Raw genomic sequence first — 12159 nt, 5'->3', positions numbered from 1 at the left:
AATTAATTAAAAAAAAAAGAATGTGGCTGAAATACAAGGTTTTCTAGTGAAAGAGCGCTTCTTGTTATCATTATCCCTTAGGTCTTGCCGTAAAATTCAAAGTCTGGCTCAGTGATTCAGGACATGTTATCACATACCCCTCCTGCCTCATTGAATAGTTACATTTTCCTATTTTATCTATCAGGCAAAAAAAAACTTAAAATGAGATAATTCTGATGTGAGACCTGTCCCTGAGCAGAAAATAACAAAACAAAAAGAACACAATCTTTTCTAGGATTTGAGGCTAGAAAAGCAGGCAGTTGGCACTGCCATTGTTCTTCCCTTCAGGGCTTCAGGGCTTTTATTCCCATTCTTAAACTCTTTAGTGGGTACAAAGATTTAAAAACATTTCTAGGTTTCTTTCTCCCCCTCAAACCACTTTTCCTTGGCCTTGCATCCACCGTTTCACATTAAATTCTGATGAAGAAATTTAAAAAGCTCCCCTGGGTATACCAGAAAAACTTAGTAACTGACCTCATATTTGCTCCTCAGAAATTTTTACAAGATCTTTGTATAATAAGACAGCGTATGCCCAGACAGATGAAGAAATATCTGGCCAAGAAGGCTAGACCTGATGATCAGCCCAGGAGGGCAGAGTCAGCCTTGAAACAATAGACACCATCTCTCCTTCATTCACAGGCATGGCTCCCAGGCACAGTCATCTGAGTTGGGCGGTCTCCAAAAGAAGGCCCCACAAACTCCCATATGCTACAGCCTGGCCATGTACAACACCCCCCATTCTTGCAGAATATTCTAAGAGTTAAGGTTATCCCACAGGCTAATAGGCAAATTCCCAACTGGCCTCAGGGGAAATGAGGTGGAATTCTGCCAACACTAAACTTAATTTCCCCAATGGTGCAAACTATGGGAGGAGCAAGAGAAGAGCTCTCGATTATATACATTGCTAAGTTACATAATATGAAGCATCCAGGAATGTATTTGCTGGTGCACTAACTAAATACTTTGGAGTTTAAACTTAAGGTGCTCCACTTTTTACCCACTATATAAACAACTCTATATCATTTTTATATTCTACACAAATACAGAAGAATACAGAAGGTATGTTTATTTATTTATTTTTATAAAGGGCTACTATCTAAAGCTATGACAGATAATATTTTAAACACAGAAAATTTATTCGAGTAAACGTTTTATGAAACTAAATTACATTCTCCACAACACTAAGGTTCGTTAAAATGTTTTTAATATTAATATACATTTTTTTCTCTCAGAAATACACAGAACTTAACAGTATTAACAACAAAAGCCCATTGACATAAATATAAAATGTTGTACAAACAGAATGGACTATACATTCAAACCACTTTCAACAAATTTTTTACTTGTATTTTTTTGGGGGTGTACTACAGACTCAAATGGAATGAGAATGCCTCAATTAGGATAGTTATTTCTGCAGTTTCAGTCTTTCACAGCTCAGTGTGTATGTAATCTTAGTACAGATGAAATAGTGAATTATAATATTTTCCATCTCTTAGTAGTCTTAAATGGAATAGAAAAATATCTTGTATGTTGCTTTTTTTTTTGAAGAAATCAGTTGTTTTGAAGAACCATAAGGGCTTGTTTCTTCTGTGAATGGTTTCAGAATGCTTTCAATATGCTCATCCCAAGAGTTAAAGAATTGCCTAGTCTACCTGGGAGCTACTTCTTGAACATGAACTAATGATGTGTGGCCTGTCACATTAATGGATGAGGTAGCTCAATCAATGTAATCACCAAGACTTGAAGTGAAGGGAAAAGGAAGAAAACAGAAAAGTTCTTCTGATCAAGAAAAATGCACATCCTTCCTACTCATTCATCACACAGCTTTGGAGGGATAAGAGGAAAGGAAAAATGAAGAGTGGAAGTAGGGAGATTAGTTCTGAGAGAGCACCTATGAGGAAATGGATGAAAATGTCTCACCTAAATGGTGGTCCTATAATAAAAGTCCCCCCAGTCAGTAGTGCCAAATTTTTATTTACATTTCTATTTTCCAACTATCTGAATTGTTAGATACCACACACATATGTACAGCAGACAGTATGGCACTGAGCAACAACTTCAAATATTCATGAAGTACACATGAATGTAAGGCACATCTGCGGTTACAAAAGTGAATGCCTCAAATTTAGGTATTTATCAAAAATGGAGAAATATCCTCATAGAAGTTTAGAGGATCCCTGAAAAACCAAGTGGGCATGAATCATTAGCAATCTCTGCCAATGTTTTGAGAACTTCCAAGTGACTGAAGAACAGAGATACAAGAGGTAAACATGTTTTTAAATTACAAATTCTATACATCAGTGCTAGGATTGTGAAATTGTTCTCTTAAAAACCTCATTTTGTAGTTTCTCAACCACAGAAGACTGAAGGGTAGACACCAACCATTCACAGTGTACTGCTGTTTAGATTTAGTGATAACACCACACCAAGTCTGTTATAAAGCAACTGGGGTTAATAAAGGCTTTGAGGTGGTTATCTGTTTGTTTGTTTTAGTTATTTCTGACAAATTTCATAGCTAACATAAAATCCTATTAAAACTACTTAAAAATGTGAAATTTCATGCAGTTTCCTCAAATACAGGCTTTTATATCATAAAATACATACTTTACTCTAAATAATGTGCATTTTTATATGACTTTTCAAAATTAAAAGGTTTGTAACCTATAATATACTATATTTTCTTGTCTGGGAAAGACAAAATAGCTTAGATATTATAAAGCTAAAAAGTTAAGAGAATCATCAATTTTTATGCCATTTTTCCCAGAAATTCTAAAAAAGTCAAATCTTCCATAGCTCATGGTTGGTGAAGATATGTCATTAACAACATCAGGGATTCAGGACAAACATAACTGTACCTTGTCAGGCATGGGAAACCTCTTTATTCATAAAGTAAAATTATGATTTGTTACATAATTTTACAACTCAGTGGTTATCTGTGGCCTAAAAATGAAATCGTTGTCTTAAACAAAAATTAAAGAATGTAATTAGCACATTCTTGTCACACAATTTAGAGATTAAAATGTTAAAATGCATACCTAGTTTCATTATTTACAATTGAAATCTTTGTTGCACTTCATCTACAATCATTTTAGAAATTGCAAGGGAAGAAGTGGCAGCAGGAGAAGGTGCATTTCTCACATGCAGAATCCGACTTCCAATATCCCCAACTCCTCCGTCAAATACAAAATCGTCTACCAGATTTCCATCTCTGCTCAGGGCTTGGGCTCTTACTCCAGCTGGACCTCTGCAAAAGCAAGAGTTGTGGTCAAAAACAGGCAGGGCTGGGAAGGAGATTTGGCCCAACAGATAGGACATTCGCCTACCACATGGAAGGTCCAGGGTTCAAACCCAGGGCCTCCTGACCTGTGTGGAGCTGGCCCATGCGCAGTGCTGATGTGGGCAAAGAGTGCCGTGCCACGCAGGGGTGTCCCTCATGTAGGGAAGCCCCACATGCAAGGAATGCACCCCATAAGGAGAGCCGCCCAGCACAAAAAAAAGTGCAGCCTGCCCAGGAATGGGGCTGCACACACAGAGAGCTGACGCAGCAATGACGCAACAAAACAAGACACAGATTCTGGGTGCCACTGACAAGAATACAAGCGGACACAGAAGAACACGCAGCAAATGGAAACAGAAAGCAGACAACTGGGGTGGGGGTGAGGGGAAGGGGAGAGAAAAAAAATCTAAAACCAAACAAAACAGACAGGGCTTATGAGTCAGTGGTTTTCAAACCTATTCTTAATGCAATAAAGTCTTTATTCTTCTAAATACAAATTATGTGAAAACCTAACAGGTTTGTGTTATAGCCTGTCAAACCTATATGCTCAGCCTAGGACATAATGCCTGCCACTAACAATAGTGCAATAAAAGCTTGTCAAATGAATAAACATATAGATAAGTTAGTTACAAATATTTGTCCTGTCCAAAAGAAGCAGATAAATCCAAACTTAACTCGATTAGATGTATTCTACATTTATATTTATAAATGAATTTATTATAAAATCAACCAATGGGAACAATAAGACTCTTTTCATTAATATCAAGCTATGAAAGCAGGGGCTATGTATTTCAGTTCAAATGTTATAGCAGCTATAGTATTCTATTTATTTTTGTATTTTGTTTTGATGTCACAATATTAAAAATTTTGCAAATGGTAATATTTTATCCTTCACTATCAGGATAACCTTCAATTAAACAGAGATGAAGGCAAAGCAAAGCAATGAATTAACTTGGCAACATGTTAATACAGTCTTCTCTATTTAAAGCTCTGTTTTATAACATTTGGGCTCACATATAAGATTTTTTTAGTTTTTAAAACAGTGAAAATGTATTATACAGATGAAATTTGAATATAATGTTTTTGGACTCCAAGAGCACTTCCATTGAAATTGAAGGAATCCCAGTTTGAATACAGTTGCCTTATATACCACCAAGATCCAAGAAATCAGGAACAATATTAAACATTTTGAATGATTCTGGGTCAACTAGATAAGCACTTGAAGAAGATAGAAAGGACAATATGAGGTCAATGCCTTGTAGGACATCGGCCTGGCTGAGGGGAGATAATGATGACAGTTAGTATATATAAAGTGCTTACCCTCTGCTATGAATTATCTCATTTAATCCTTATAAAATTCTAAGAGGCTGATTTAGCTTATATTGAACAGCAAAGAGGAACAAAGAGATTAAATAACTTGCCTTAAGTCACACATATTGCATTGCTCATTTGTAAAGAGGTAAATAAAAATTGTGACAAATGTGAAAGGCTCTATGATCAAAAGTTTGCAGGGAATCTGGGCATGAAATATTTGAACTGCAATGACTTCCAAGTAAGAATCAGATCCCTTAGAACAAAAAAAGGCAGAACAGGATTGAAAGCTAAAAATTCTTAGGGTAAAGATGAGTATCATTGTATCAGTCAGAGTGTGGCTCCCCTTGTATATTTTGTATTTGCAGCTTATCTCATCTCATCAACACAGCAGTTCTTCCCTCTTTTCTTGGACGTACTGTTGCTGCTGTTAAGAGAGACGTTTCATGTTTGAGATCTCTTGTCCCTCTCACTGTATCTGATAGGAGGCCAAATTGTTGTGAGGGACACACAGTGGTATGCCCAGCCACTGATGATCAGCATTCAATATAAAACCTTCCTCTATACAGAGGTTCAGTTAGTACATTTTCCTTGCTCCTTCTAAGTATACAAAAGTTAATACTGGTCAGCTACAGTTAAAAATATGTATGTACATTTATTTATTTCTCTTATAAATACCAATTATGTTCCCAATGTTCCCTATACTATTGCCCAAGTATTCAAAACCTACAACCCAAACTGAAAAAATAAAATAAAATGTTAAGTTTTTTCTTAGGATCTCAATTTATTCCAAACCAAAGTACTATTTAACATGGAATGTTTAAACTACCAAATTCCTCATGTTCCCTACTCAGCACTTACTGCACCTTCAGGGTTTTCCTTTTGTCAGTTAGATATAGGCATTCCCCTCACAGCACTTCAGTTTGATATCAGTATCACAATTTGAAATTTCAGGTAAGATAAATATACACCATAGATTGAGGGTAAGGACAGTGTCTTGCACGACACCTCATCTCACCCTCATGATCACATGATCATTTCAATTGATGCAGAAAAGGCACCTGACAAAATACAACACTTTTTCTTGATAAAAACACTGTGAAAGATAGGAATAGAAGGAAACTTTCTTAATATGATAAAGTGCATATATTAAAAGCCCACAGCTGGGAAGCGGCTGTGGCTCAATCAGTTGGGCTCCCGTCTACCATGTGGGAGGGCCTGAGTTTGCCTGCCGGGGCTTCCTTGTGAAGGCAGGCTCGCCCGCATGCCACAGAGTGCCGCCCAGCTCGAAAACACCGCGGAGAGCCGACTCAGCAAGGTGACACAACAGAAAAAGGGAGACAAGTAAAAACACAGAAGAGCGTGCAGTGAATGGACACAGAGAGCAGACAATAAGCAAGCCACGGGGGTGGGAGGTGGGCAGGGGATAAATCAAAATAAATACAGACACACAGAAGAATGCACAGCAAATGGACACAGAGAGCAGACAGCAAGCAAGTTGCAAGGGGGGGGGGCGGATAAAAAAACTTAAAAATGAAACAAAAACCCACAGCTAACGTTATATTCAATGGAGAAAGACTGAAAGCTTCCCCACTGAGATTGGGCACAAGACAAGGATGCTCACTCTCCCCACATTATTCAATTTAGTGCTAGAAGATAATAGTGCCTAGACAGAATTTTTTAGAAGTAATGTTTCCATAACTTGTTGAGCTGCTTTTTTTTTTTTTAATTTGAAATAAAGTTGTTTTTTCAAAAAGCTCATGATGGGATCTACTACTAATCTGAAAATAGTAATCCACATGAGCACATTTAAATTGCTAATGGTTATATGAGGAGAGCAAACATCTTAATTTCCAAACAAAGGAGAGGGTATTTCTGTTATTGGTCTTCAACTTAACTGGATTGTGACAAAAGAACATAGGTTTTCTATCCCCAATATTTGCATTTTGTTGAAAACTTGGTTTTGAGCTTAGAACATGACTAGTGGTTCTCAACCAAGGAAGATTTTGCCCCCTAGAGGACATTTGGCAATATCTGGACCCATTTTTGCTTGTCATAACTGGGGGTGTATGACTGACATCGGGTGGGTAGAGCTATGGATGCTGCTAAACATCCTATAATGAACTGACAGCTTCCTACATCAAAGAATTATTTGGATCAAAATATGAATAGTGTCAAAATAAGGAAACCCTGATACAGACCCTCTCAAACTGAAGTCTCCATTACAACTTTATTGCAGTAATGTTTGACCTTTGTCTTTGGGTTTCACAATGACATAGTATACAGCCTTTAGCTATTACTCTGATAAAAATATCTTGCCTAAAAATTTACTCTAGGATTCCTCAAATAAGACATTTTCCAAAACAATGTGTGGGAAAAAGGATGACCCCTCGTATTTATGTATTCATCTTTTATATCTGTCTACTATTAACACACAAACTGCTGTTAGATTAATGTGTCAAAATTAATCACAGAACAAATCAAAGGAGTTTAGAGCTAGAGAAAGGAGTTTAAAGTTAAGTACCTTAGGGACCATCATATAACCATGAGAAATTTCAGTATACCTAATGCATATATTGGATAGAAACTTTACATTCCAACCTAATGTCCACCACAAGTTTGCAAACATGACTGAATAAAAAGATTTGTTCAAATGAATACTGTCTAAAATGCTCTGGTTAGGCAATAAGAAATCAAGCTGGAGACCTTTTGGTGGTTACTACAATTTAAGAATACCATCCTGGGCAACATGTCCCACTGAAAGTGCTACTTTGGTTTTCTTTTACTCTCTAGAATTGCACAATATGCTTCTGCCTCAGTAAAGATAGAAACAGTCTCTCTGATCAAGATGGCAGAGTGAGAAGCTTCAGGGCTCTACCTTCATCAGAAGCTTTGAGCAACCAGCAAAAACTGGCAGAAACATCTTTCTTAAAGCTCCAGAAAAGAGCTAAAGGACTGCAATAACAGGGCAAGTGCTGACCAAAGAAAAAGGCTCCTTAAAAGCAATCGGATCTCCTGGCACCCTGGCTGATCCTTCTGACTTTCCCTCACTTGCTTGGTACGGAATCAGTCCTCACTCCCAGTTCAGATCTTTGGTCTCTCTGGAGGGAGCAGAAAAACCGTGCATAAACTGGGAACATATATGTCTGGCTAATGGTGGCCTGAAGGACTTGCTGTCCCAGAACTTGCCCTTCATGTAGAAGACAGCTCACAGACTCTCCTACACCAGGGGATTGCTGGCTGAAGAACATACAGTACAGGGCCCAGGACTGTGAGGAAACTGTTTCCTAGACAAAAGAAGACCTCTGTATCTATGCAAATAGAGGAATTCCTTGGGCTACATTCACGTGCTCAAGACCAGGCACATGCATAGAAAGATAAGGGGGCCCCCTATGCTTTGATCTAGAGCTATTCTCTAAACTCACTGTATGGATAGCTCTGAAGGAGAGCACTTTCACAGGTTAATCTGCAAAGACTGGGAAAGTATTTTCTTTTTATTTTCCTTTTTTCTTTTGTTAGCTCCATGCATTCAAGGAGAACTCTGCTATAACACAGCACTAGCTGGATCCAAGTTTAAGGAACAGAGTCTAAATTCCATTGATAACACACTAACAAAATGTCCAGGTTTCAACAAAAGATGACAAAACATACAAAGAAACAGGAAGTAATACCCCAGATACAGGAAACGATTAAAGCATGAGAAACCATCAATGAGGAGAAAGGACCAGAGACAGTTGAGACAAAGACTTTTAAAAAATGATCCTGAGGACTGTGGGAAGATGGTGATGGGCTAACAGGCAGAACTGAATGCTCTCACAAAAACCACAGAGAAAGAGCTAAAAGCTGTCCGAGGGGCCTGCTTTGGGGGTCAACAGACCAGGACAGTGCTATACAACTCCCAGGGGGTTGAGGAACAGAGAGATGAAGAAGCCAAAATGACAAACATGAGTTATCAAGTCCCCATGGTGACCGGGAAGGGCTCCCCTCCCCCACCCCCAAGATATATTAAGCTGGGGTAAAAACCTGGTTCACTCCAGCCGACTGAGAGGGGAGCAGACATCTTCCTCCCTGTAAGCCTTTTCAAGGGAAAAGTGAAGGGAGGTCAGGGTGCTTTTCTTCAGTGAATTTGGCCAGCAGAGCCTGTTCTGAATCTCCCATCTGGAGATTCAACACAGGAACACAGGAAAGATGAGACTGAAACAGCTCCATGGAAAGGTGCACTGACAAGCATCATCTGCTGTGCAATCTGGAAATTGCAGAGACAAAAACTGTTCGTGCTCTCTGTATCAAACCTCTGGGAGAAAATCTGAGCCCCTCTAGTGAGTCCCTGGCCCGATTTTGAAAACTTAAGCTGGGCAATTTTTAAAGGCTTAGAATAAGTTGAACCAAATATCAAAGAAGAGCTCTGGAAAAAAAAAAAAAAAGGCAATAGAGAGAAATTAGCCATCAGAGTAAATTTACCAACATAATCAGATGCCTAGACATCAGCAAAAAATTACAAGTCATACTAGGAAAGAGAAAGAGATGGCTCAGCCAAAAGAACCAAATATCCTGAAGAGATACAGGACTTAATACAATTAATCAGTGACAATCACACAACTCACCTAAATCACCTCAAAGAATTTAAAGAAAACATGACTAAAGAAATAAAGCACATTAAGAAGACAGTGGGTAAGCATAAAGAACAATTTGAAAGACTGCAAAGAAAAGTAACAGACCTTATGGGAATGACACACATGATGGATAACATCAGAAATATGTTAGAGGCACATAAAAGCAGATTTGAATTGCTTGAAGACAGAATTAATGATTTCCAAGCCGGAACATCTGAACTGGAAAAGACAGGAGAACAAAAAGAGAAGAGAATGGAAAAAATGGAACAGAGTCTTAGGGAATTGACTGACAATAATAAATGCACAAACATTAACATTATTGGAGTCCCAGAAGGAGAAGAGAATGGAAAAGGGGCAGAAAGAATATTTGAGAAAATAATGAGCAAAATCTCCCCAACCCTTATGAAGGACATAGATATCAATATCAAAGAAGGACAATGCACACCAAACAGAATAAATCTACCCCAAAACACCTACTATTCGGACCCACCCCGAGACACCTACTATTCAGAATGACAAATAACAGAGATAAAGAGAGGATTCTGAAAGCAACAAGAGAAAAGCAAAGCATCACATACAAGGGAAACTTGATTAAGTGCCAACTACTCATCAGAAACCATGGAGGAGAGAACAAAGTGTACTTAAGGTACTGAAAGAGAAAAACTGCCAGCCAAGAATTCAGTATAAAGAAAAGCTATCCTTCAAAAGGAGGATGAGTTCAAAGTCTTCACAGAGAAACAAAAACTGATAGAATATGTTACCAAAAGACCAGATTTGCAAGAGATACTAAACGAGACACTGCAGCCTGAAAGGAAAAAACAAGAGTGAGAGAAATGGAGAAGAGTTTAGAAATGAAGATTATTAGGAAGGGTAAACTAAAGGATAAGAAGACAGACAATAGAATGATATGACAACAGAAGAGCCAAAGGACAAAGTGGATGAAGTAAGTAATGCCTTTACAGTAATAACACTGAATGCTAATGGATTGAACGCCCCAATCAAAAGACAAAGACTGATAGAATGGATAAAAAAATATGAGCCGTCTATTATGTTGTCCACAAGAGACCCACCTCAGATGTAAGGACACAACCAGACTGAAAGTGAAAGGTTGGAAAAAGGTATTTCATGCAAACAGTAACCGAAAAAGAGCTGAAGTAGATCAGATAAATGTAAAATAACAAATTATAGTATATGAACAATAATTACTCAATGCAACTGGCAAATTGTTCCTGTGACCAGTATTCTGTAATATTTTCCATAAAAATAAACACTTCCTTTTAATTGAGGAGGACTGGACAAGAGATACACTTTTGGATACTTCATTTTTCTTTAATCCTTTCTTATTCATACTTTTTATTAGTAATTAAAATACTCTATCTGGATCAATAATGATTTAGCATGACTACTGTTGAACAAAATTTGAGTTTTTCTGCCTCATAAAATTGATTTGACAAATTGTTACCTGCTGTAATTCATTCCAATAAGATGTGAATTCCCAAATAGGAATTTGATTATCTAGAAAGAATTATGACCTAAATGGAAATTAAATAACTAAACCAATAATTTCATTCTTAGAGATTATTATATCCAATAGTTAAAGTTGTAATATAAAAATTAGAATTTTGCTATAATTAATTTCTATTATAGTTGAATTATTATTTACATTTATAAAGGTTTGTTGCTATGCTATTTTTTATAATTGATTATATTAAATCTAATCTGGCCTTCCACTCTTTTAAAATTTGTGATTCCTTTCAATGTATTTTTATGTTTATTTTACAATAAAGGACTTAATACCTAAAAAAAACCACATTGATTATACACTTTGGATAGATCATATGGTATGTGAATATGTCTCAATAAAACTGCTTAATAAGCAAATAAATAGTTGTGCAGTAATAGCCACAAATAGCAGCTCTGTACACAGGGGAAACAGAATGACTGAGAGGTGAGGAATTCTGTTTTTTTATTATTATTGAAATAATGAAAATGCTTTAATAATGACTGAAGTGATGAATGCACTACTACTTGACTACACAAAATACCATTGATTGTACACTTTGGATAACTTGTATGCTTTATTACATGTATCAATAAAATTGATTTGTTTGAAACTAATAAATAAATTGCCCTTCAATCCCTGATTAAAAAAAAATATATCCTAAAGATGCTCAAAATGCTACAGGAAAAAATAATGAAAGGAAACCAGCAAAAACAGTGGATGGGTACAAAAAGACTATCAACAGAGATAAGGAAATTATGAAAAGGAACCAAACAGAGCTGAAGACCACAGTAACAGAAATGAAAAGTTCCCCAGAGGCACTCCCATGCCCTTCTGGAATGAGTGAAGTCTGCGATGCCACGGCCGCCAGCAGCCACGGAGCTCGCGGGCCCTGGGTATGCAGAACTGAGCAGTGTATGGCCCCGCCACCACCGTGGAGCAAAAACAGACTACACTTGGGGTGCCCGAAGAGGTCTTGCCTCCTGCTTCTCCCCAGGGAGGCTCTGTGGCAGCGGGGCCGCGCAATAGCGCAAATATCGCCATTGTTAGAGAAGCTGAAGGAAGAGGAACACCTTCCAAGACAAATAGTCTTCATGGGGGAACAATGACGCTTGTCCAGCAGATTGCTTCTTGTGATTGAACTGAACGTGTAAAGATTCATGGATAAAATGAATAGGAATAGATCTGAATAAAGCAAATCTGCATAAACGGTAACCAGGAGCTCTACTTTTACTTTTTATGTCACTTAACTGTTTCATTTGAAGGAAACGTGTGTGATTTAAAAAGTTATAGCTTTTGCAACTTTATTACTGGTTATATACATTTGGCTATTATGTGCAAGCAATTGGGAAAAAAGTCAAGTAAAAATGCTTCTTTTTATAGTAGTTTGTTCTTGTTAAAAATGTTCATATGATAAT

At 37.3% G+C, this 12159-nt stretch overlaps 1 protein-coding gene across 1 annotated transcript in view; it reads right to left on the bottom strand.

The window, feature by feature from the left end:
* Window positions 1-1098: 1098 nt before the first annotated feature.
* Window positions 1099-12159, bottom strand: part of L2HGDH (L-2-hydroxyglutarate dehydrogenase) — a 64313-nt gene continuing 53252 nt past the window's right edge. Inside the window, exon 10 of the mRNA XM_004454119.3 lies at window positions 1099-3283. Within this exon, the coding sequence (XP_004454176.1) occupies window positions 3088-3283 (196 nt within the window). The 3' untranslated portion in view covers window positions 1099-3087. The remainder of the gene's footprint in view (window positions 3284-12159) is intronic.

This window comes from Dasypus novemcinctus, chromosome 3, assembly GCF_030445035.2.
Source record: "Dasypus novemcinctus isolate mDasNov1 chromosome 3, mDasNov1.1.hap2, whole genome shotgun sequence".
Classification (NCBI taxonomy): Eukaryota; Metazoa; Chordata; class Mammalia; order Cingulata; family Dasypodidae; genus Dasypus; species Dasypus novemcinctus.
The sequence above is the reverse complement of the archived record's forward strand: the minus strand, read 5'-3'. Positions and strand labels throughout refer to the sequence as shown.